The 26,065-nt window shown below is 38.8% G+C and overlaps 1 protein-coding gene across 2 annotated transcripts in view; it reads left to right on the plus strand.

Annotated features, from left to right (window-relative positions):
• The first annotated feature begins 2,592 nt into the window (after positions 1 to 2,592).
• sh3rf2 (SH3 domain containing ring finger 2) overlaps positions 2,593 to 26,065 on the plus strand; it is a 36,970-nt gene continuing 13,497 nt past the window's right edge. The window contains exons 1-5 of one of the 2 annotated variants that reach the window (XM_022672037.2): positions 2,593 to 2,675; positions 5,059 to 5,547; positions 8,309 to 8,575; positions 14,600 to 14,695; positions 18,328 to 18,630. In XM_022672037.2, coding sequence (XP_022527758.2) covers positions 5,134 to 5,547; positions 8,309 to 8,575; positions 14,600 to 14,695; positions 18,328 to 18,630 — 1,080 coding nt within the window. In that variant the 5' untranslated portion in view covers positions 2,593 to 2,675; positions 5,059 to 5,133. Of the gene's footprint in view, positions 2,676 to 2,865; positions 3,068 to 5,058; positions 5,548 to 8,308; positions 8,576 to 14,599; positions 14,696 to 18,327; positions 18,631 to 26,065 lie in introns of those variants that run through there. The other variant, XM_007258588.4, reaches the window with a different exon arrangement.

A 26,065-nucleotide genomic window follows, 5' to 3' on the forward strand; every position in this document is an offset into this window, starting at 1 on the left:
TTTCTTGTTTGTGATTTGTTTATTTTATTTGTACAGTGGATCCCTCTAGGGAGTTTGATTATTCGATTATTAATTGGATGAAAATTAAATATTTGTTTTAATATAATTTATTGAATATATATATTTAACACATTACACCAGATACTTTTCAGATATTACATATTTTAGAGAACTATTGATGTAATAGTATAAGGAATGCACAACCTAAAAATATCAGTTTTTACATAAAGAATTAACACAAGATTTACATTAATTTCATTATTACAATTATTTATAACACAAACGTGTATGTAATGCAAATATACACATGGCTGTAATTCTTAAACATTTTCACACAACTTTAGAGTCAGAAAAGTCCTTCCAAATATTTACATTTATTGTTAAAAATGTCTAGAATGATTTATTTTACTCTTTAACTAGGTGGAACTAAAAACTTGCTAAATATTAAGTAAGAGAGAGGGGCGGGGCTGGTGACTCACCACAGACCATAGACATAACAATTATTCAACTATTTAGGTTTATTGATTAGTTGGTGCAGGCCTAGATCCATTGTTTTAAGAGCATAATTGTAAACAATTCTACAAGTAAAAAACAAAATCATGAATCTGATGTAGACTTCAGAAAAATTGTACATATTGCAAAGAATTTTATTTAATTTAGAGTTATAAAGCTTTAATTTAAATAGCTACCTTTTTAACAATAGACCTCAGTATTTTATACAATACAAAGAAAATGTATAATGATTCTAATCCACTTAGCTTTTTTTAAACAAAAGAAAATCTCACTCAGATCAACACTGAGATTAACCATTTCTCCTCTGCTGTTCTCTGCAAAACAGGAAACAGAACAGCTGAAGAATACCCAGCCATATAGAGTAAGATAACATGGAACTCTGGTTAAAGTAAATATATATATATATATATATATATATATATATATATATATATATATATATATATATATATATATATATATATATATATATATATATGTATAAAAATTTAAGATGGGATGAAGATGCTCTGAAGTCCATACAGGCTAATCAGAGCACACACATCCACCAGAACCAAGCTAAATCCAAATGTGAGAACTTTTTAGCTGAAATATGAGCCAGTTCTTCAGTCCAGCAGCAGAGGGAGCTCATATACCATTAGTTCAGGCTCAGGTCTCTGCAAGTGAGGGGCATGCATATGCAAAATGTCCACAGCATGATAAAACATGGGGTTTGATTTGAACAAATGAAGGAATGAATGAATGTTGTTTTAGCAGGGTTTAATGTAGCAGCATTATCTGGTACAGTTCCAGAAGTCACAGGAAATAGCTATGTTCTGCTGCACTCAATGAAACAGGACATTTTACACACTAGTCAGATTTATTAAAATATGTCAGCAGATTTCAAGAGTGTTTTGAAGGTGTAGGAAACAGTATTCAAAGTTTGCTGCTTAAATTAATTGTTTCCTACCCCCCCCCCCCCCCCTTTTTCAGCTATATTTTTTACACAACTAAAAAAATGTTTCAGTTTTAATTCATTTTTAAGGGGTTAAGGGGTTAATCAAGCTTTTTTTTATTTTATTTGTTTACTTATTTTTAAACTGCTCTACACAATAAATTCCAAAAGGATTGAGTAAGATACAAAATCAAATCAGTGTATGCAGTAACTTAAATTTTGTTTATTTATTTATTTATTTATTTTTAATAATTGTTCAGAAGGTCAAAAATTCAAAATGTTAAACTCGTATATTATATATATGTATTACACACAGAGTGAGCTATTTTAAGTGTTTTGTTTATTTATTGTTGATGATTATGAAAACCCACAAATCAGTGTCTCAGAAAATTTGAATATTATATAAGCCTTATTGGTACTTTTGGCAGTGTGGGCAGTGTACCAAGTCCTGCTGGGAAATAAAAATCCGCATCTCCATAAAAATTGTCAGCAGAAGGAAGCATGAAGTGCTGTAAGAGTTTCTGGGAAAACACTGCACTGACTTTGGACTTGGATAATATAACACAGTGGATCAACACCAGCAGATGACATGACTCTTCAAACCAACACTGATTGTGGAGATGCTGATTTCATTTTCCAGCAGGACTTGGCACACAGCCCACACTACCAAAAGTACCAATAGGCCTTGTGTAATAATTTAATTTTCTGAGACATATTTTTGGGTTTTCATTGGCTGTAAGCCATAGTCATTAACAATAAAATAAATAAATAATATTAATAAAATAATAAATATAAATAAAATAAATTAAAATAGATCACTGTGCACTCTGTGCTTAAAACATCTATATAATATATGCGTTTTGAACTGAGTTACTGAAACAAAGTAAATTTGTAACAATGATATTCAATTGATTTAGATGCACTAGTATATATCTGGTATTTATTTGATGATGCAGGCTTTAAAAAAGTTAATTTTTAACTGCTTGAAAACAATTCATATTGTTTATCCAGTAGTATTGTGTTAATATAGCTACAGTAGAGCTGAGTTGCAGTTTTTTTCTGTGTTGTGCTGCAGTATCACTCAGTTTCAGCTGATTTCTCCTCCCAGCCTGACTGTGAATGTGAATCTCAGCAGCTTTAATGAAAGATGATCCGGGAGGAACTCGTTTGGTGTGTTCAGCCCTCACTGCCTTCACTGCTGTGTTCATCAGGCTGGGGCAGAATGGAGGTGAGTAGCAGCTGATAGCAGTCTCATATAAAACACCACAGCTTTTACTGAAGCGTTTGTGCAGGTCAGAATAATGTTTACAGAATGAAATAAAGCTAATTTAAAGCTGATAAGCTTCATAGCGCTGCTGAACCGAGTGATGGCGCATTTTAGCTGACTTCCTGCTGCTGGTCAGGTGCTGCTGTAGACGGTAGAGCTGCTGGTGCAGGTAGTTTTAGTTTACTGCAGCCTGTTTTTAGAGTAGTTTGGGTGGAAACAGAAGGTTTATTGGTGTTAATGGACACTGGTCTGCTAGGATAAAGGGGCTGGTACGTGCTGGAGGTGCTGAAGGTGCTGTATTGTTAGTACCTGCGTGTGTCTGTGTTGAAATGGTTACCTGGAGCTCCTGACAGGTAAGAGCTAGGAGGGAGGGGAGTGTTTACGGAAGTGTTGCTGTACTATTACACCTTCACTACTACCCCTGCTGATAAATCAGCGTGGCCAGCTCGTGCTGCTCTATTTGCTCAAGCTGGTTTTCCTCTTCAGATATTAAAAAAGTATAGGTTATGTTTGAGTTTGATGGCTTATCAACTCAATGACTGTATAATGACTGTATTAGTTTGTCTAGCCTTTCTGAGAAATCCAGCTTATGACCAGCAGAAGTTAATCTGTTCAAAGCTGTTCTTTGATAGTTAAGGTGGTTACAAAATGTAAATAATGCAGACAAAAACATAACTTATACTATTAAATCGTGTTAATTAGTCTTGACCAGCATAGTATATGTTGCATTTGATTTTAGTCATGCATGACCATGCTGGTCAACCAGCTTGGTCATATTGGTTATTTTTATTTACCTTGGTGTGGTAGATCATGTTTGTAGACTAATTAAACAATTAAATTTAATTAAAAAACATACTGGTCGATTGACAGGCTTGGTCTTGCTGTTCTGGCATGTCAAGCAATTTGCCCATGATGGTCATCATGCTGGTTGACAAGATGACCAGTAAAACCACATTGGCAAATGCTTGGTCTTGTTATTCATGCTAGCAAGCTTGGTCAAGTAGACCAGCTAAACTATTCAACTGCTGGTCAGCTTGAGGTGGCCAAGACTATGTGTTTGCATAACTTGACCAAGATAAATAATCCATATGGCCAAGCTTGACCATGCTGGCACCATCAAGATGAAGCTGGTGGGCCAGCATGGCTATCAATATCAAGTTGATTGACCAGCATGACCAAGTATTACCAACATCAAATGCAACATACAGATCAAGATCTGGTTAAACAACTGGCTTACCAGCATGGAGTATGTTTTAATTTTAGTTTATTTGTTTAGCTGGTCTACATGATCAACCCGACCCAGCTAGATAACCAGTATGATTGAGTTGGTTGACCAGCTAAACCATTAAACTTAAACAAAAACATACCCTGTACTGGTCAGCTTGAGATGACCATGTTTTTCAATAAGATACAGAAATTGACAATCTGATCAAGCTAGATAAGCAATTTGGCCAAACTTGACCATGCTGGCTAACCAACATAACCAACCTGGCTACAAAGCATGATCATCTGGAAGAACAACAAGACCAACTTGGTTGACCAACATGACCAAATATTACCAAAATCAAATGAAACATAGCTACAGTGTATTGGTCAAGAGCTTGTTAATTAGCTGGTGTACCAGCATGGAGTATGTTTTTTGTTTGATAGTTCAAATGGTCTACATGATCAACCTGGCCAAGCTGGTTGGTTGACAATCATAACCTTCAAACAAAGGTTCAAACCAGCATGGCCAAGCATGACCTTAATTAAATGCAACATTCGTAATGCTACTCAAGAGTTGGTTACCGAGCTGGTTTACCAGTTTAATGTATGTTAAATTTGATCGTTAACTGGTCTACAAGTTTGATATTCAGTTCTACCAAGCATGACCATGCTTGTTGTACAGCTTGACTAACAACACCATGATGGAAGACCATCATGACAACCAGGAACCAGATGATTGACCAGCATGACCCCCATAACCAAGCTGGTTGTTCAATGTGGTCTTACTGGTCATCCTGCCAACCAGCATGACCATCGTGGGCAAATTTTAAGTTTAAGTTTGATTGTGTAATTAGTCCGCAAACATGATCTACCTTACCAAGGTAAATAACCAATATGACCAAGCTGATTGACCAGCATGTCTTGCAAAATGAAGCTAGCTGACCAGCTGGTCAAGCATGACCAAAATCAAATGCAACATACACTATGCTGGTCACAAACTGGATAACTAGCTAGCATACCAGCGAGTATACTATGTTGTTATCTAAAAGACCCTCAATGGCCAACTTATACCATCTTAAACTACCAGCTATCAGCTTGTGTCCAAAATATGTAAAAAGTTACCCTTTCTTTCTTGAAGGACCGGCACTCCTGTAACACTCTATTGTGACCATCTAAAGTCCTCTGAAAAGACCTTGTGAAGACCTTTGCTACAATGCATTTTGCCACAGCCAGCGGTGGATGGTCTCTGGAGGAGGAGGATCATGTGGAGGATGTGGGAGTGCTGGATTTGCTGGAGTGTCCTTTGTGCATGGAGCCACTGGAAGTGACAGCCAAGGTCCTGCCATGCCAGCACACCTTCTGCAAGCCATGCCTTCTTCGTCTGGAGTCGTCGTCACCTTCACGCCTGCCCATATGCTGCCCAGAGTGCCGCGCCCCTCTCTCAGGCAGGGTGGAGGACCTGCCCACTAACCTGCTACTGGCTCGACTCATACAGGGCCTCCAAAGGGAACGTCTGACAACACCGAGGAACAGAGGTGGAGTGTGCGTGAGCTCCACAGCTCAGGACGGCAGTGTGGTCGAGGTTCTTCAGCCGGTCCAGCAGCAGACGGGCCAGAGCACTCAGGGGGTGAGTACTGCCAGACATGCCAGACTCCCTTAGAAGTGTGGCAAGTGAGATTTTAAAGTGAGTTAATTTACTGCTAGGACTGTTTTTTTTGGTTTCTGTAACTTCTTTTAATGTCAGTGTAATTTGCACTAGGGTACTTTACTGTTTAGCAAGTACAGTACACACTGATAAGCATATTTTTTAAATAATCTGCCCAATCTAGAATAGGGCAGAGTGATATAACTGAAAGAACTCTTCTCAAAAGAAATGCAGATAATACAATATGATAAATTTAAATGGTAAACATCTATGTCAATGTCAGTAATATATAGTTAATACAAATAATAATATTCATCATAATAAGGCAATTTTACTCATGCTGCTTGTTTAATTGCACATAATAAATTTCACAAAATTACTTTGATCAGTCATCCTCAAAAAATGTTCTAAATCTATTTCCCCACAAAAAAATTCACATGCATGTGAATTTGGAATTAAATTACAGATGGTGACTAGATGTAAGTTTTACGCTGTAAATAGTTTTAAATGAACTGAATTTTGTTTAGTTTAAGTTCGTCAAAGATTTTTGCCATTGTCCTGGCTGCATTTTTCATTTTTCTTATGCTAAGAAGTAGTCTGGTGTCCACTGTGGACCTCTGCCTCACTCTGCCTCCTGCCTAGTTATGTCACATGATCACAGCTCCTTCCTTCTGCACCTAGCCTAATGGATTTGGCATTGTTCAAAGTGTGATCACAGCTCTTTCAATGTTTTTAACATTAAGATTCGTATTGCAAAAATGATAAAAACACGATTAAAAGTAGAGCTCTCAAAAACAGAGCATTGAGGAAAGGTGTAATCTTGTAATCTTGTATTAGCTCATAGCAACAATATTATCACACACTGTGGTGCTTTTAAGGTATTGGATTGTCCAAAAACCTGAAACTAGGATAATTAACGTAATGTACATTTATTGCTGTGTCGAAAAGTAATGCACTAAGGCACCACTGTATTTTATTGAATTGAACTTTGCGAACAATTACAACCCTAATACCTATCTATCTGTCTCTCTGAGTGTAAATACATGTCATATCATATTGTGCTGTTGTTTGTACAAGCCTTTCATTTCCATAGGCACAGACATCAAACAAAATATTCAACAGACTAGTTAATATAATACTCCCTTTAGTACTGATTATCTTGCTGAGGTATAACACAGTAACAAAGTAAACAAACAGGCCTGCAGTTACTGCACACAATCCCTTCTCCTTCTCCTCTTTACTTCAAAATCATAATCCTATTTTAGCTTATGGCTAAAATGTTCTTGTTACAAACCCTTAAGTTTGTCTAGGGATAAGAGGGGCATGTAACATTGTGGATGAGTTAAATGAGTGTATGGGTGTGTAAAACTGTGAGGGAGAAAACCACAGACCAGATAAATTGCCATTTAAACCAATTACTGAAACCACAACTCAATATATACAGTGACAAAAGATCCAATATTTACACATATACAAAGAAGTTATCAAAAAGAATACTCCACTGAAAACAAAAGAAGAGCTGAACCTCAGCACCTGGACCACACCCCAGGCTGCACCTGCAAACAGACACACACACAAAAATACACACAAATATGCCATTTGCATGTAACAGTTCCTATAAAAGTAACTTGTGTTATTAGTGTTACAAATGTGTTTAATGTATCCCTTAATTTAACAATATTAATACTAGAAAAAAAGCTGTATACAAGGCTGCATCACACAACAGTTAACAATATCGAGTTGGAAACTTGGAAACTGCAGAATAATTAAGACAAATGAGGGTACAAATACGAAAGAAGAAGAAGAATATGAAACAGATAACAATGTACAATTATACCTAAAAATATCATAATTCACACCTATTATAATTTACATTGTTGCTGTATCAAAAATATGTGATATCAGGGCACCACTGTATTGTATCCATCCATGCATCCGTCCATCCGTACATCTGTCCATCCATCGGTCAGTACATCCATCCGTGCGTTGATCAGTACATCCATCCAGCTAGTCTATTAACTCAGCAACTTGCTTGGTTTCCTGATAACTTGCTAGTTTCGTTGTATGTACAGGTCTTATCACATCTTTAACACATTGTTTTACAATGAATGTACACTGTATGTAACAAAGGCAGTAAAATGCACATTCAGCACTGCTCTGAAATAGTAACAAATGTCCTAAAAGTGTGTGTGTGTAGTCTATGTGTGTGTTTTTTCCCTCTAGTATGGTTTATCATGCCAAAAAAAACAAGCTTTTTTCTTATTTGTTGGTCAGAAAACTGAAGCTGTGAGTGAAATAAGTGAAAATCACTGACTGAAGATCTACAGACAAGCTGTGTTTATTCCCAGAACCTGAAGTCAGAACTGTTGTTTTTTTTTATTCGCTCATTCAGAGAGCAGTTCTAGCTTTACAAGTTTGCTTGTTATATCCGTGTCAAAGCTCTGTCTGTTTGGACCTGGTGTCTCTCGGGCCTGGGCTGCTTGTTAACAAAGCCAGCCCAGCACACTGGGTCTTAGCTGGGCTTAAGTAGGTCAGGCGTTTTGGGTTTCTCTGGGTGCAAAGGCCATTTGAAGGAATTTAATGAATTGTTTAAAGTTCTGTTTTAAGTTGTGGAGCTAGCACTAGTCATACTCTCGGTGTGCCTCAAAGCTATTTAAACTGGTGACATGTTCAACAGTACGTGCCAGCACGTTCCTCATTGTTGCCGCTCATTCATTTCTCTTATCTGTGTTTGCTTTTCCAGGTGCTGGCTAAAGCCTCGTACAACTACCAAAGCAATGGACCCGGAGAGCTCGCCATGAAATCCGGCGACATCGCCGGTCTCCGCTGGAGAGCTGATGAAAACTGGTGGCACACCGATGCCAAGGGGAGCGGTGGTGTCATTCCCACCAAAATGGTGCAGGTGTTGAGTGATCAAGCCCAGCCTGTGGCCCTGTGCCGGGCACTCTACGACTTTGACGTGAACAGGCTGGACCCTGAGGACAGGAAGGAATGCCTGCCCTTCCTAAAGGTCAGTCTTAATTATGTTCAGTGTATGTTCAGTTCAGCTCTAGGGCTGCACAGTATTGAACATAAATACATTGGGATACATTAAATTCTTTGATACATATTACAACATTTACAATATAATCAAAAACAAAGTTTTGCCAGATTTTTCCAGAAGACAAGGATCCAGCATTTCATGATATTAATCATTAAACAATGCCCTTTGTTTATCAGAGATTGGAGTAAAATAAATAAAATTGGGCATATATATATATATATATATATATATATATATATATATATATATATATATATATATACAGTTGTGATCAAATTTATTCAACCCCCAATGCTGTGAAGGGTTTTATGGAATTCAGTGCACATTTGTAATTGTGTTCATAATGAAATCTTACAAGGACTTGTTAAAGAACTAAATGCAACTAAGATAGCATCAGTTGTTTTTGTCATAAAGTATTAAATGGCCTATTTGTGATTTCTTCATTGACACAATTATTCAACCCCTTTACGACTACCACTCCTAAGAACAGAGGTTCATTCCAGTGTTTTCAATCAGGTATTGAAAACACCTGTGGATGTCAACGAGCAGCAATCAAGCATGATAAGCACCAATTAGGCAGATTTAAAAGGACTGTGATACTCAGCTCCTTCTAGACATCTACTGGTGTGTTTACAAGCATGGTGAAGACAAGAGAATGGTCCCAGAAGACAAGAGAAGAGGTTATTGCTCTTCACAAGAATGGCAATGGATATAAAAAGATTGCGAAGTTGTTAAATATTCCAAGAGACACTATCGGAAGTATCATTCGCAAGTTCAAGTTAAAGGGCACAGTGGAAACGTTACCTGGTCGTGGCAGAAAGAAGATCCTGACCGCGACTGCTGTGCGCTACCTGAAGTGTAATGTGGAGAAAAACTGCTAAGACTGCTAAGGAACTGAAAAAAGACCTGTCAGATGTGGGCACTGAAGTTTCAGCTCAGACAATAAGGCGCGCACTGCATATCGAAGACCTCCATGCCAGAACTCCCAGGCGCACCCCCTTGCTGACTCCAAAGAACAAGAAAAGTCGACTGCAGTATGCCAAAAGTCATGTGGACAAGCCACAAAGGTTTTGGGCCAGTGTACTGTGGTCAGATGAAACTAAATTAGAACTGTTTGGGACAATGGACCAGCGCTATGTTTGGAGGAGGAAGAACCAGGCTTATGAACAAAAGAACACCTTGCCTACTGTGAAGCATGGCGGGGGGTCAATTATGCTTTGGGGCTGTTTTGCTTCTAATGGAACAGGAAAGCTTCAACGTGTGCAGGGTACCATGAATTCCCTTCAGTACCAGGAGATCTTGGAGGAAAATGTGATGGAGTCAGTCACAAACCTGCGGCTTGGGAGACGTTGGACCTTCCAACAGGACAATGATCCGAAGCACACATCCAAGTCCACTAGAGCATGGTTGAACATGAAAGGCTGGAACATTCTAGAGTGGCCATCGCAATCACCAGACTTAAATCCAATTGAGAACCTCTGGTGGGACCTAAAGAAGGCAGTTGCAGTGCGCAAGCCTAAGAATGTGACTGAACTGGAGGCTTTTGCCCATGAAGAATGGGCTAAGATACCCATAGGTCGCTGCAAGACACTTGTGTCAAGATATGCTTCACGCTTGAAAGCTGTCATAACTGGAAAAGGATGTTGTACTAAGTACTAAAAAAATAATGTCACTAGGGAGTTGAATAAAACTGATAATGATGTGAGCACAGAAAAGACATTTGTGGTTATTCCATCATAAATATTATGTTATATTTGTCTAATTTATAAGTGCCTCTTTGATATAATTGTAAATAAGATGACTGAAATGATCAAAATCAATGTCAAACTGGCCAAAACACTTTATTTCAGTGGGGGTTGAATAAATTTGATCACAACTGTATATACTACCTGGCCAAAAACATCACCACTACCTGTATTAAACTAAGCAAATAGGTAAGAGCTTTCCATTGGACAATCACTGCAGGGGTGATTATGTTTTAGCTGGCATCAAATTATATTTAACCCTAACTGATGCAGTGAGTAGCTTCAAATCTGTTTAACAACCATGTGGAAAGATGTCAGTCTGTTTTAGAAGGGGCAGATTGTGAGCATGCATCCAACAGAGAAAATGTCTGAGGAGAAACTACTTCTAAAACTACCAAAATCAGATAAATAATATCAAAAGCATTTTTAAAAAGTGAAAGGACTGTGGGGAAACATCAACTTCGAGAAAGAACTGTGGTCGTTAAAAGGTCTTGACATAAAAAAGTCTCAAAAGTTTAGTTAAATCAAATGGTAGAAAAACAATACTAAAACTCAGGGATATGTTTAATAGTGAAAGTAAGAGCATTTCCACATGCACGATTCAAAGGAACCTGAAGGGTTTGGGACTAAACAGCTGTGTATCCTTAAGATAATAATTTATCATTGAGGATAACCGGCAAAAAGGATTTAATTTGCTAGAGAGCATAAAGATTGGACTTTGGAGCAATGGAAGAAGGTCATGGGTAGATCTGATGAGTCCAGATTTACCCTGTTTCAGAGTGATGGAGCATCAGAGTAAAAGAAGAGGTAGCTGAAGTGATGCACCATCATCTTAACGTGTCTTAACGTACAAGCCTGTTGGGGTGGAGCTATGATGTGGGGTTGCTGCAGTTGGTCTGCAGGTTTAGGTTCAGCAACAGTATGTGCTGAAAGAATGAAGTCAGCTGACTACCTGAATATACTGAATATAGACCAGGTTATTCCATCAATGGATTTTTTTCTTCGCTGATGGCACAGCCATATTCCAAGATAACAATGTCAGGATTCATGGGGCTGGAATTGTAAAACGAGTGCAAAAGGTTTAGGCAGTATAAGACAATCATTTTCACACATGGATTGACCACCTCAGAGTCCAGAACATAACCCATTTTAGCTTGGGGCTTTTTTTTTCTTTTTTTACAAGGAATGCACCAGAATGAAAATATGAAAGATATTTCGCAGAAGGCCGAAAACCAAATACTGAACAGTAAAAAGCAGTTACAAAACTGGAATTGGAAAACATTTATTGGACATTTTTAACATCCCAGCCAACAAAGCACAATACAGTTTGGTGTAAATTATTAGGTCTTAGAGAGCTCATTTCTATCGTAACTTATATTATACCCTATCGTGGGGGTGTCATATCACCCGCCCCTAATTATCACATCTTCTACACATCACTACTTTTTTGCTGTTTTTAGTAAAAGAAAAAAACACACTGTTCTCATTTCCCATTATTTATCTACTAGAGACAGATTATATCTGTCCAGTATCATTTATTTTACTTTAATCCTGGATGTATGGAGATATTTGAAGTGCATTACATGTATCATGACATTCTGGATCATTACCTTCTGTTACAAATCTGATAAAAGTATTGTATTTTTTAATATCTAAGTTAGGGGTGTGCCATATTATATTGTGTGCAATAATAACATTTAATTTTCATTTTGTTGCAATAGTGTATTCTTGAAAAAATACCATAAAATATTGTGAAATTTGTTTTTGGGCCATATCACCCACCCCTAATGTGGGGAATAAACCCCTAATTGAAGAACCACACAGATTGTGCAGCACAAGAATAGAGCTTTGCAGAATTATTATCAGTTATGTTTTCTCATTTTCGTAATGTTCCTCAGTTTCATCATGTTATCAGTAGGTGTTGGTATCATTTCGTTTTGATTTGGTACTGCAGTGAAGCCTGTAGTGCTGTAACAGAAGTGAGCAGGTGGTGACTGACAGCTTAGCATTCGCTGTGAAGGCTGGCAAACAAGCATGAAGCCACTAAAAGCACAATGATGGATGATTTTTCTCACAACAGAAGCGTCTACTTGTTACAGTGTAAATTAGGTCAATAAATTCCTTGGCAGGAGTTTCTGCAGATAGTGATGAATCCACAGGGTATCAGCTCGGTATCAGCCAGCTAATACACAGTAATTTTGCAGTAGTTATTGGGTGATTTGTCATAGTTGGAGGATAATAAGCGTGGAGATGAAGAACTTAATAATAAGGCTATAGCTTAAACTGGTAAGAGGTTATTTTGCAAATTACTTTTTGATGCATGTGATTGAATGCATTGGGATTTACAGAGGAGCTGATGGAACTAATGATTAAACTTGCACATATTAAACAACCTCACATATAGGCCTGTTATGATATTTGTTTTTGATTATATTTTTCCCCAGAAATATTTGTGGTCATAATTCTAATATGAATATCATTTAAATCTTGACCTGGGTATAATAAAAATACAATAAAAATACTGAATTATGATATATGATATTTAAAAACATTTTCTTGATAAACAGTATTTATCCTGTTACACATGATCATGCACACAATGCAATGCATAAAAAATGACAGATCCTTAGGAACTACAATTCAGATACCCTCCCATACTGAGTACAGTGATTGTTATTCAAAATGTCCTGCCCTTTATCCAGTTAAACTGCAGTAATGACACTGTTTGTAATGAAATTTGCAGTTGGGTAAGTGTTCTTTAAGCATTGATGTTGTCTTTGATATGCTTAAAAAAATCTTTATCGATTCAAGAAGAAGATTTTATCACAATACATTAAAATATCAGCATATTGCCCCGGTCCTATTTAATTCCACTAATATAATCAGTGCTCAGTGTTCACAGTTTGTGTAATAATTGTGGAATAAAGCAAATACACCATTTTAAAGATTCAAGTGGTCCAGTGGGCTAAGCGCTGCCACTATGATCGGGAGATCGCTGGTTTGAATCCCGTTTATGCAGCTTGCCATCAGCTGCCGGAGCCCTGAGAGTGCACAATTGTGTTTGCTCTCTCTGGGTGGGTAGATGGCGCTCTCTCTCCACATCACTCTAAAGGGTGATGTCGATCAGCACAAGGCTGCGTCTGTGAGCTGATGTATCAGAACCAAGTCGCTGCGCTTTCCTCCGAGTGCGCTGTGAAGCTACTCGCCAATGCTGCATCAGCAGCAGTTGGAAAAGAGCTGACTTCACATGTATCGGAGGAGGCATGTGCTAGTCTTCACAATCCTGGTGTTGGGGCATCACTAGTGATAGGAGGAGTCGTAATTAGTAGGTTGGGTAATTGACCTTATAAATTGAGAAGAAATTTAACCAAAAAATAAAAAAGAAAGAAAGAGAACATTTAATAAAAATCACTGTACTACTAGTACTTTAAATAGCAATTTCAAATAATCTGCTGCTGCTGTTGCATTTTGTCTGCATGTCAAAATATTGCAATAAACGCAGAGCATGATGCTCAATATTTATTGCTATATTTTGGATTTAAAACTGTTTATATCAATATCACAATTATATGGTATTAACAGAAATAAATAAAAATGTATCGTGATATCACATGAAAAATCACCATATTGCCCAGCTCTCTTCTCATGTAAACAAACATGCATGCAAACTCAGTAGACAACAACATTAAGGTCAGCTAAAATGACTGTCCATATATATATATGTCATGTCCATATATTTAGTGCAATAAGACGATAAAGTAATTATTGTGTTAGACCTAACCACATCAGCTCTGCTATACTGGCAAATTATGTTTTTCTACAGCCCTGGCTTATGTCTTATAAATGTCTGGGGGTTTTGGAAGTAATGGAATTTACCCTTGGCCTTCTAAAACTACAGAGTGTACCTCTCTTATCAGTCACACTCAGTGCGAGGCTGTTCTTCTGAGAGTATTATATAACAGCAGGGGCTTGGGCAAGACTTCCATTAAAGAGCATCCCAGTGAAGTGGGGCTTTTTCTGAGAGCAGATGGGTCTGGATTGGAGTTAAGGGAGACGAGTTAGGGGCCCGGAGGCACAAAGGGGACATGATATCTGCAGCTGAAAGTGATTTCAGTCAAGAAAACCTCTTCTGGGACACCCGTGCATCTCTAGAAGCTCCACACGTGGATCTCTCTCTCCCGCTGTTTTTCCCTTATCTCACATTGTCTGTCCCTGTTCTCCTCTCTCTTTTTGTTTTCTTATCCAGGGAGACCTCATTAGTGTCATTAAGCGGGTGGATGAGAACTGGTGTGAAGGGAGACTGAGGGACAGGGTGGGGATCTTTCCTCTGCAGTTCACTGAGGTGAGTCTAACATGTAATGTTTTCAGTATGCATAGTTGATTTGACTTTGTGTGAAACGTATAGATTTGTAGGTTTAAAGGAGGAGAGAATAATGACAGAACAATGCTGTGAAGTACCGTTTTATTCGCACTATAAGACATGCAGAAGGCTCATTATGCAACACTAGAAAGTATCAGGGGTGTCACCATGTTTTCCTTCTAATTCAGCAGGTGTCTCTGGTGAGAGTGGTGGTGGTGGTGGTGGGGGGGGGGGGGTAACTAAGTTAAGCTAAGTAAAGTTAAGCTAAGTAAACAAAACTGTAATTCCAAAAAAAAAAACTTTCTCAACGAGTGCTGGATGTTAATCTACACAGATTTCTTTCCTGAAAACTGTTTATTTTTTGATTGAATAAGGGTGAGCTGGGTGCAGCAGCATTAGCATTAGCAGCTAACCACTAGCACTAGCAGCAGTTAATGCTTGTAAACATCGTCTGACAGTGCTAGACAGTACACACACAGGTCCAGTACACACATACAGTCAGATATGCTCACCTCTGAACGAAAAAGCTAACACTAACACGCAGTTAGCGGCTAATGGTAATGCGGCTCTGGCAGTGCTAGTAGGGTTAAGCTGCAGGCTACAGTCCAATATACTCTGAATGGAGAAAGAGCTAGCGCTTAGCGCGGTTAGCAGCTAATGCTGCTCCAGCAGTGCAAGTTAGCAGGGTTAGCATCAGGTTACAGTCCGATAATACTCACATATAAACAGCAAAAGAGCTAGTGCCTAGTGCGGTTAGCAGCTAATGCTAATACTGCTTTAATACTGCTGAGAAAATTAAAGGATTTTAAGTGCGCCTAATAGTGCGAAATATATGGTACATCAGTAGCTGCTTTGGTAGGTGCATAGTTGATTATACACTGTGTTGGGATTTAAAAAAAAAATTCTCCCCTCTTACCCATGTGAGATTTTTGTTTCAGCCTTGCTCTGATTTAATCCCACCTCAGTTTAGCACCAACATCAGCCTTTGGGCACTAGGTTATGTTTTCACAACATTAACATTGTTGCAGCATAAACTCCAGCATTTTTAAGACTATTGGCAGTTTTATTTAGATGTTCATAAAAGAAAAAGGACAAGCCAAATGAGCTGACCCAGCCAAAAAAAAAAACCAGCAGAGCCGGCAGTAGTCCAGTTACTTAACACCACAACTATCACTAGAACTGTTAACTTGTTTTAATTTTGTGAGATGTAATGGCTTTGACTAAATACTGCCCTTGTCTTTTACTTTAATAGTGCCTATTATAGTCTGAGACTCGTTTTAGGTTAAAATTTTATAGCAAGTAAAAATTTCTTTCTTTCTTAAATCACATCTGCAATTTATAGCATATATTTACATGTATGGTACGTTGACTCTTTTTACTTGAGAGAATAAACAAGTGAGAGAACAAACATTGCTTCCTGTTGCTACAGCCTGTATGAGGCTGCACTGGTTAAGTTTTCCTTTCCATTTTCATCCTATACTGATGCAAATGTAGATTTACCAGTGATTATCTTACCTACATATTATCCCAATGATTAAATAATTCTAAGCTATAAATGTTTTAAGATTTAAGTAATATAAATCTGTATAGAAGTAAAATATAATACTCAATAATCATTTTCTATATTGAAATATTAAGAAAATTAAAAATGTAATTAATTGTTATGGATTAATTGGGCACACACACAAAATCTGCTTTAGAATAAGCCATAAATTAGTCATTTGATTAATTAGCTATTCAGAAATATAATCGTTAGGTTAATTGATTAAAAAATGATTATTATGTGCAGCCCTACTCCACAGAGCATAAAAAAATCACGTTGTAGTTCTATAGTTAAAGCTTGTAGTTCTGTATCTGTTTTTCTGCATCCTTTATCATTATTCTTTCACCCTGTTTTTCAATAGTCATGACCACAGCCACTACAGAGCAGCTATTATTTGGTGGCAGTGTGTTGGTGTGTGTTTGCTGGTATAAGTGAATATATCAGGCACAGCAGTGCTGCTGGAGTTTTTAAACACTGCCATAGGAAATACAGTTGGCGAAATGGAAGCATTATCTCTAAGATTTTCAGATAAACCATGACTTTAATAAGTACTGTTAGGGGTGAGCGATATGGTCCTAAAATAATATAATATTTCATGTTATTTTTGCAATAACAATATTCTTGGCGATAAGACAAAAATCTGAAAACATAAAAAAAAGTATTTCAAGAATACTCTACTGCAACAAAATGAAAATTTTATTTTATTATTGCATTCGATGTGACATGGCACACCCCTAACTGAGATATTAAGGAATACAAGAATTTGATCAGATTTGTGAAGTAAATGATCTGGAATGTCATGATCCTAATAATGCACTTCAAATATCTCCATATATCCAGGATTAAAGTAAAATAAATGATACCGGACGGATATAATTTGTCTCTAGTAGACATATAAAGCAAAATTTAGATCATTGTGATTTTTTTTTCTTTTGCTAAAAACAGCAAACAAGTAGAACCCTGATGTTATATTTAGGGGTGGGTGATATAATATTGTTTACGACATATAAACATGTTGGCAATATTATTGTTTACAATATGGCACACCCCTAAGTACCATACATATCCCCATGTAGTTCACTTTGTACAGATGTAATTACTCAACATGGCCAAAAGTATATGGGCATGTGCCCATTCTTTTATTGTGGTCCACACTTGAACTCTAGATAAAGGAGGAACATTGCTGTGAAGATCTGATTGCACTCACCTCCAACATACAGTACTAACATAGCAATTTATGCACCCAAAGTGTCTGTTCTTTGGCATCACCCCTACTGCATCCCCTATATTTGAATAACTCATTAGAAGGAGTGTTCACAAGCTTTTGGAAACACGGTGTACCTTCGAATAGAAGCTGACAGTCTGTGCTTGAACGTCACAGTCGAATCCAGCGAGCTCTAAAGAAGCGTGGAATGACAACAACATTGTGTCACTGTCCAATTACTTCCGAGCTGCACTGTATCTGCTGTTTGTCAGATAAAAGAGGCTCCTTCCCTCGCGGCAGAGCTTCGGCGAGCCTGCCGTCTCCGTGCTGGCCAGCCAGCCGTGAAGGCGCAGTAATGCTTTCCTTGCTTTGGTGGCATAACAGCACATCAGCGTAGGGGGAGCAGGAGCATCAGTTGTGTGTGTGTGTGTAGCGCTGCAGCACTCTCGCTCTTTCTCTCGCTCTTTCTCTCTCTCTCTTTCTCTCTCTCTCTCTCTCTCTCTCTCTGCCTGTCTCTCTCTTTCTCTTTCTTCTAAAGCTCGCAGCAGCAAGCAGTAGCAGCAACAGCAGGAGCAGCAGCGGCAGCAGCAGGACCAGCAGTGGCTCGGGCTTCCTGTCTCTCGGTCAAAGCTGACCAGAGAGAGGGGGCCAGGCACCAAAGGGTGACCAATCAGTCAATGGCATTGTGCTGCCACCTTCTTTAGAACAAAACAAACTTCACTCGTGAAACTGGACTCGCTACAGAGAGGTGGCAGGTAAAGAGAGGGCCATGCGAAGGAGCCAGGCATCATCCGCGGCTTTGACGTATCTTCTATTGTCTGCTTTTAACATCTTTCTTTCCTTTTCTTCTCTTCTCTTCATCCCTAGCCTAATCCCACCACTCTCAAACTCCTCGGGAGAGGCAAGGGTGTTGACGGTGCGGAATCTCGACCTCAGGACACGAGGCAAAGCAGGGGCCGCAGGCGGGTCTCTGCAACCACCAGGCCTCCTCAGGTCAGCCTCCTGAACAGCCTGAACAGTCGACCTGTCTACGGCCACGCTCAAAGCCAGCACCCCCAGTACAGCGGACCCGCGGCTCCACCTCCACCACCTGCCCAGGGGAAAGCAGCCCAGCTCGGCCCGGCCTCCAAGCAGCGGACAGGTGGAAGTGCTCGCAGAAGCCTGAGCAAGGTGAGGAGAGCGGGGTGAGGAGGGTGAGAGAGTGAGTGGGTGGGTGGAGAGGTCTGTCTTTGGCAGTGGGCTGTTGCATGCCACCTGTTTACTAGTTTATTACCAGCTTGTTTACTAGGGTACAGCAGTGTGTGACATGTAGCAGGTAGTGGTGTGGTTATTGAAATGCAGGCAGGCTAGTGTGCATAGCACCGGTTTGATAGTTTGTTTATTATGGTATGGTGGTGTGTGCAGTGTGCAGTGGCATGTTTTAAAGCAACATCATCAGGCCAGTGTGCATGGCACCTGTTTACTAGGCTGATACCAGCTTGATAATTAAGGTATGGTGGCATTTGCAGTGGGCAGTTGCATGTATAATGCAACATCATCAGGCAGCATGCATAGGTATTGAAACACAGGCAGGCCAGTGTGCATGGCACCTGTTTACCAGTTGGTACTAGCTTGTTTATTATAATTCGTCAGTGTTTGTACTGAGTAATTGCATGGATATTGAAACACAGGCAGGCCAGTGTGCATGGCACCTGCCAGCCTGGTACCATCTTGAAAATTAAGGTATGTTGGTGTGTACAGTGGGCAGTTGCATGTTTAATGCTACACCACCAGGCCAATGTGCATGACACTCGTTTACCAGCCTGGTACCAGCTTGTTTATTAAAATATGGCAGTAATTTAATGAGTAATTGAATGGTTATTGAGACACAGACAGGCCAATGTGCTTGGCACCTGTTTACCAGCCTTGTACCAGCTTGTTTATTAGATTATGACAGTCTCTGCAGTTGGTAATTGCATGGTTATTGAAACACAGGAAGGCCAGTGAACATGGCACCTGTTTACCAGCCTGATACCAGCTTGAATATTAAGGTATGGTGGTGTGTGCAGTGGGCACACACCACTGCAACATCATCATGCCAGTGTGCAAGGTCTGTTAACCAGTCTGATACCAGCTTGTTTATTAGAATTTGGAAGTGTTTGTTGTGAGTAAATGCATGAATATTGAAACACAGGCAGACCAGTGTGCATGGCACCTGTTTACAAGTCTGTTACCATCTTGTTTTTTAGAGTATGACAATGATTTAGTGGGTGATGGTATGGTTATTAAAACACAGACAGGGCAATGTGCATGGCACCTGTTTACCAGCCTGATACCAGCTTGATTATTATAATTTGGCAGTGTTTGTAGTGGGTAATTGCATGGTTATTGAAACACAGGCAGGCCAATGTGCATATCTCCAGTTTACCAGCTTGTTACCAGCTTGATTATTAAATTTGGCAGTGTTTGTAGTGAGTAATTGCATGGTTATTGAAACACAGGCATGCCAGCTTAAATATTAAAGTATGGTGGTGTGTGCAGTGGGCAGTTGCATGTTTAATGCAACATCATCAGGCCATTGTGCATGGCACGTGTCTACCAGTCTGTTAACAGCTTGTTTATTAGAATTCAGCAGTGTATGTTGTGGGTAACTGCATGGATATTGAAACACAGACAGACCAATTTGTATGGCACATGTTTACCACCTGGTACCAGCTTGTTTATTAGAATTTGTCAGTATTTGTAGTGGGTAAATGCATGGATATTGAAAAACAGGCAGGCCAATGTGCATGGCTTTTACCAGCCTGTTTATTAGAATATGGCAGTATTTGTAGTGAGTATTTGCATGGATATTGAAACACATACAGGCCAGTGTGCTTGGCACCTGTTTACCAGCCTGGTACCAGCTTGTTTATTAGGATACAGCAGTATGTGCAGTGGGCAGTTGCATGTTTAACGCAACATAATCAGGCCAGCATGCATGGTCTGTTTACCAGCCTGGTACTAGCTTGTTTATTATAATTTGGCAGTGAATGTAGTGGGTAATTGCATGGTTATTGAAACACAGGCAGGCCAGTGTGCATGGTACCTGTTTACCAGCCTGGTACCAGCTTGTTTATTAGAATATGGCAGCAGTTGTAGTGAGTAATTGCATGTTGAATGCAACATCATCAGGCCAATGTGCATTGCACCTGATTACCACCCTGTTCCCAGCTTGTTTATTATAATTTGGCGGTGTTTGTAGTGAGTAATTGCATGGATATTGAAATACAGGCAGACCAGTATGGTAAACATGGCACCTGTTTACCAGCCTGGTAGCATGCTTGATTATCAAGGTATGTTAGTGTGCGTAGTGGGTAATGGCATGGATTTTTAAGCATCAGCAGACCAATGTATTTCTGTTCTCATTTGATAGACTTTCAGCTGATTTCAGCTTCATTGTAGATCAATGGTTCAAAGTTATGGTTATAAAACAGTTGTGAAAGGCGGTCACTAGTCTTAGAAAGTTATGCTCTTATGTTATTACGCTGCATTTATAATACATTGCTTGCTGTTACACAATGGCAGTGCATGTGGCTTATTAGAAGATTGGTGGAAAAGCAGTTCTTGATGGATAAATTTGATTCTTTTGACATTTTATGAATTTCATTGTGTATTGCCTTGTATTTAATGTCACTTAATCTGGCAATTGGAATAAATGGGGACCTTTTGAAGATAATCCTGATTATGCATGAGCTAAAATGATTGTTTTTGGTCCTGAGGTCATGTGATTCCATCACAGTACCTGTGATTTAAAGTGCCCGGTGCTCAGTTAGCATCAACACTGCTGGTAAACAGGCTCCACAGAGTCAGTCGTCAACTTCACCATTTGCTTATAATGCTATTATTAGTCTTATTTTAAAAACAGTGAAAATTGTATCGCACCTTGATGATATTTTATGCCGTTTTCCGCTGCCTTGTTCTGCTATGTTTCGTGTTAAAATTTTGGAGCTAAAAATTCCCCCTCCTCTGTTGCTGCTCCGTAAGCTCATGACTCATATAGTGGTTATGTAAGCCCCCCCCTGCTCAACCACACCACCCCCCCACCCCCCTTTATCTGGTTGAAAGGCTTATTCCTCTCGGCTGAGCAGTGACTCCCACCCTCACTTTCTTCTCTCTCTCTTTCTCTCTCTTTCTTTCTTTCTTTCTCTTTCTCTCCATCTCTCTCTCATCTCTCTCTGCACCATTAATAGCTGACTGGGCGATTGTGGGGTACATCCTTGCATGCAGAAGACTCGGCCTGCCTGCCTCACACTATGACCTGCCCGTAGGCCAGTTATCACAGGCCCCTTGCAACAAACCCCCTCCCCTTTTCTGGGTTGCGCAACACTGTGTAAAAGCAGACGCAACACTTTCTCAATCTCTTCTCTTCCTCTCACTCACTCACTTTCTTGTTCTCTCTCTCTCTCTCTCTCTCTCTCTCTCTCTCTCTTCTTGTTCTGTTGCTGCATCCCCAGGTTTTGGTTAAGCTGGTCATTGTTATTGGCAGTTTTAGGGCTGGACGATATGACCAGAATTCACAGTGTTTTAATTAATTTTGGTTTATACAATATAATTCTAAAATCAATATGAACTAGGACTGTAGGAATCAGATTTGGGCGTTCACTAGTCGATTATCAATTTTCTTATATATACAGCCTTGGAAAAAAATAAGAGACAACTTAAACATGCTGAGTTCCTTTGATTTTACCAAATTGAAAACCTCTGGAATATAATCAAGAGGAAGATGGATGATCACAAGCCATCAAACCAAACTGAACTGCTTAAATTTTTGCACCAGGAGTAAAGGCATAAAGTTATTTAAAAGCAGTGTGTAAGACTGGTGGAGGAGAACATGCAAAACTTTGATTAAAAAAACAGGGTTATTCCACCAAATATTCATTTCTGAACTCTTAAAACTTTACGAATATTAACTTATTTTCTTTGCATTATTTGAGGTCTGAAAGCTCGGCATCTTTTTTGTTATTTCAGTCATTTCTCTTTTTTTGCAAATAAATGCTCAAAATGAGAATATTTTTATTTGGAATTTGGGAGAAATGTTGTCCGTAGTTTATAGAATAAAACAAAAATGTTCATTTTTACTCAAACATAAACCTATAAATAGCAACTAATCTGAAACTAATTTAGAAAATTACGTGGTCTCTTAATTTTTTACCTAGCTATCAGAAATATCTATTGCTTAAGTTCCAGTGCTGATTTAACCTTATTAAGAAATTCAGCCAAGCCATGGAAACGTATTTCTTGGCTATTAAAATCTTATGACTGCATATGATGAATGATCATTAGCAAAATATTCTGTTGTTCATGTGGATTTGAGGAATAATAAAACAAACATGGCACGTGTTTGTGTATTTTACTTTATACACTGAAATTGGTATTTAAATTAACAATTAAGACAGTGATTAAAACAATGATGTTGATGCAGTTTGATATTTTATGGATTTACTTGTATATTTGCATGTATTTAATGTTATTTAATCTGTGGATTGAAGGAAAAGTCCCATTAATAAATAAACAGGGGCCTTTGGGGTAATCCTCATTACGTTTGAGCTAAAATGATTGTTTGTGCTCCACAGCTCATGTGATTTAATCACAGTACCTGTAATTTAAAGCACTAAGAGCTTAGTTATTATCAACACTGCCGGTGAAGAGCCTTTTATAAAGGCAATTTTCACCTTCATAGTTTACAAAAAAACTCGTATTAGTCTTTAGTATTTGGCAAGGTTTCCCACAATGTCTGTACTTCTGAAAAATGTGCCCTGTTATAAATGTCAGTCATTGTTAAAATGCTGTAAATAATGTGTTTATTGAAATATTGGACATATGTTTAAAAATCAGATCACAAATTTTAAAGAAAACTTTAGACACATTTTATATTATTATAGAATTATTGTCCAAGCCTAGGCAGCATATGTGAAAAGGCTGCGTGTTGTTCTAATTCAGAGAAAAAATAATTGATTTAAACGATTTTTAATATGACTGGGATGACATTTATCCATTATTTTGATGGATGGCATTTTTAGCATTAATATGTATAATATATAAACACATTTCCCTACGTTTTTAGTCGTGTTCTAAGCTACCTCAGGGAGTGTAGATGAAGCAACACACGTTGCACGTCCGCAGAATTGATGTAGGAGGTGAAGCCTCCTCCAGTGCACATTCAAATTCAGCCCACCCAAAGAGAAAACAACCAGCCCTGTTCAACAAAACCTGGTCACGAGCAGCACTCTGGTGATAGATAGAAATATGCTGTTGTTTATCAATTCCAGAGTTGTATTCTATTGTCAGTACATCTTTACAGGGACTAGCCAAGCGGTGTGTGTGTGCATTTTTACATCCGTGTGAGCAATAGGTGCTTAAACAACCATAAAGTGGCTGAATGTCTTTAATTACAAGAGGTGTCCACAAACGTTTGGAGAAACACAGCAAATAAACAATACCTATAATAGTTTGGTCATCTATAATCTCATAGTTTGTTTGTAGTCATTGTTCAGTGCAACTTCTTTGGCAAACGCCACAGCTTATAATATGTTTGTAGCAGCTATTAAAATGTTATTTTACTTCTCGTTATGTATTTAATATTTGTTGTTTTTTGTTTTTGGGAAATTTGTTGGGGATTCTTTTGATATCTATGCACAGATTTTAGATTTTTTTATTATTATTTTTATGTTCGGCTGATATAATGTGGATTTTGAGGATGGTTTAAAATCTTGCCATCTTCATCTTTGTTACATTTGGTGAGATGTTTGCTTCTTTAAAATAGTGTAGAATTCTCTTACTGGAACATGTTAAATTCATTGTCAAGGTGTGGTTTCATCCACAGCTCTAACATTCAAAATTTGAGTTAAATTGTAGGCAGAATAATGTGTCTTTCTAGCAGTCCTACGATCAGTTCTATTTGAAAGCTCTTTCAGTTTTCCAGACCTCACTTTGACCTCCATCGTTCATGCTAATCTCTATTTTCCGAAATGTCTCTTTCCATCGTTTTAAAGTCATTTTAGTGGTCTCTAGTATGAATGAATGCCATGTGAGCCATTTTTTGTAAAAAAAAAAAAGTGCTCAGGTGTTTCTGTTTAGCCCTGCTTTAGTTCACTGGATTAGTGGTCTCTGAAGAAGGACAGGATTTTGGCTCTTGCGCATGAATATTCATACAGGCAAATATACCACCTCTGATCGGCCAACAGCACTACAGAAGAGAACACCTACCTTCCTTCCTCCCAAAGTCAATTTTACAGCTCTAAAACTCAAAGGACAAAATGTTTTCAGAGATACAGCCTTAGTTATATAGATACAGCACTGAGTGCTAGGTAAATTTAACCCTTAAACTTCACTTAACGTCAGACTCAAGCGGCCCAGCGTGGCAGTGTGAATAACCTAGTGTATATTTAAGGTCTCAGTAAAACACAGACTCAACCAGGGATCTAATATAAACCTATAGTTACGTACACAAGATCGCTAATGCTGTCTCAGCTAGCTTAGTAAACAGAAGCTGTAAACAGAGTGAACAGAGCTGTTAGCTCATCCTTCTAGCTATAGCTTCTAACGCTGTAGCCCGGGTTCAGCTCTGTCTGTGGGCGGTCCTGAGCCGAGGTGGGCGAGGCCATGAGCTCACTGGTTGATGTAGACACCCTAAAGTTTTCCTGATCAACTCGTATTTCTGAGGTTTCCCTTTTACTTGCTACTGCAGACAAGGGAGGCTGAGACACAGTACATATACAGCATCCATATACAACTCAGAGAGACCTATAGTATTTCACAAAGAAGAAGAAACAGTGGATTTTAGCATTGCAAATAGAAAAACAGGTACCTGAACACATGTTGCTATATTCGTGTAGTTTCTCCTGCTTCATGGGCATCTGTTAATTTAAAATAGGCAGCTGTTTAGAGGAGTCCATGGCTGCTGATCGTTGAAAATCAAGGCTATGTGTGTTTTGGCGATCACATGTGATCAGATCATCCAGGATGCATTTTAATGGCAGCTGTAAAAGACTAGGTGTTTTGGCAACCATTTGTGATCGGATTACCAGGGACGCATTTAAAATGCCAGGTGTAAATATGTAACTACGCCTATGTGTTTTGGCAAGGATTTGTGATTTAATTACCCAGGTTGCATGTAATTTCTAGGTGTGAAAGGGGTCTAAGAGCTTAAATCTGTCCACTTTGGTGTTTCCAAGCCAATTTAAAAAAGGATGTACATTTCTGCTAGCTTGTGTGCTGTATTGAAAAACCATTGAACATTAGATACACAGTATTTTGCACCGATTTCTAAGCTGCGTGCGATGACTTCGTGATTCACTGGGTTGTAAATCCTAATCACATGGTATTATTTCAAATATGGTGTGACTGTGCTTTGATGGTCCTTGCACCACTAATATGCTAGCAGCACACCCCTGCTGTTATTGTTTATGAGGTGTGTGTGTGTGTGAGTGTGTTGGTGCTCTGAACCGGCGACAGGCTGGATGAGGAGCTGCAATAAGGTCAAAGTGTGAACTCACTCTGATCTCACAGGTTATCCGAAGCTGACAGCGCGTGAGGAACAGCGCTACCACTGTCCGCTCACATCAGACCGCCGCCACCACACGCT

The sequence above is a fragment of the Astyanax mexicanus genome, chromosome 2, assembly GCF_023375975.1.
Source record: "Astyanax mexicanus isolate ESR-SI-001 chromosome 2, AstMex3_surface, whole genome shotgun sequence".
NCBI lineage: Eukaryota > Metazoa > Chordata > Actinopteri > Characiformes > Acestrorhamphidae > Astyanax > Astyanax mexicanus.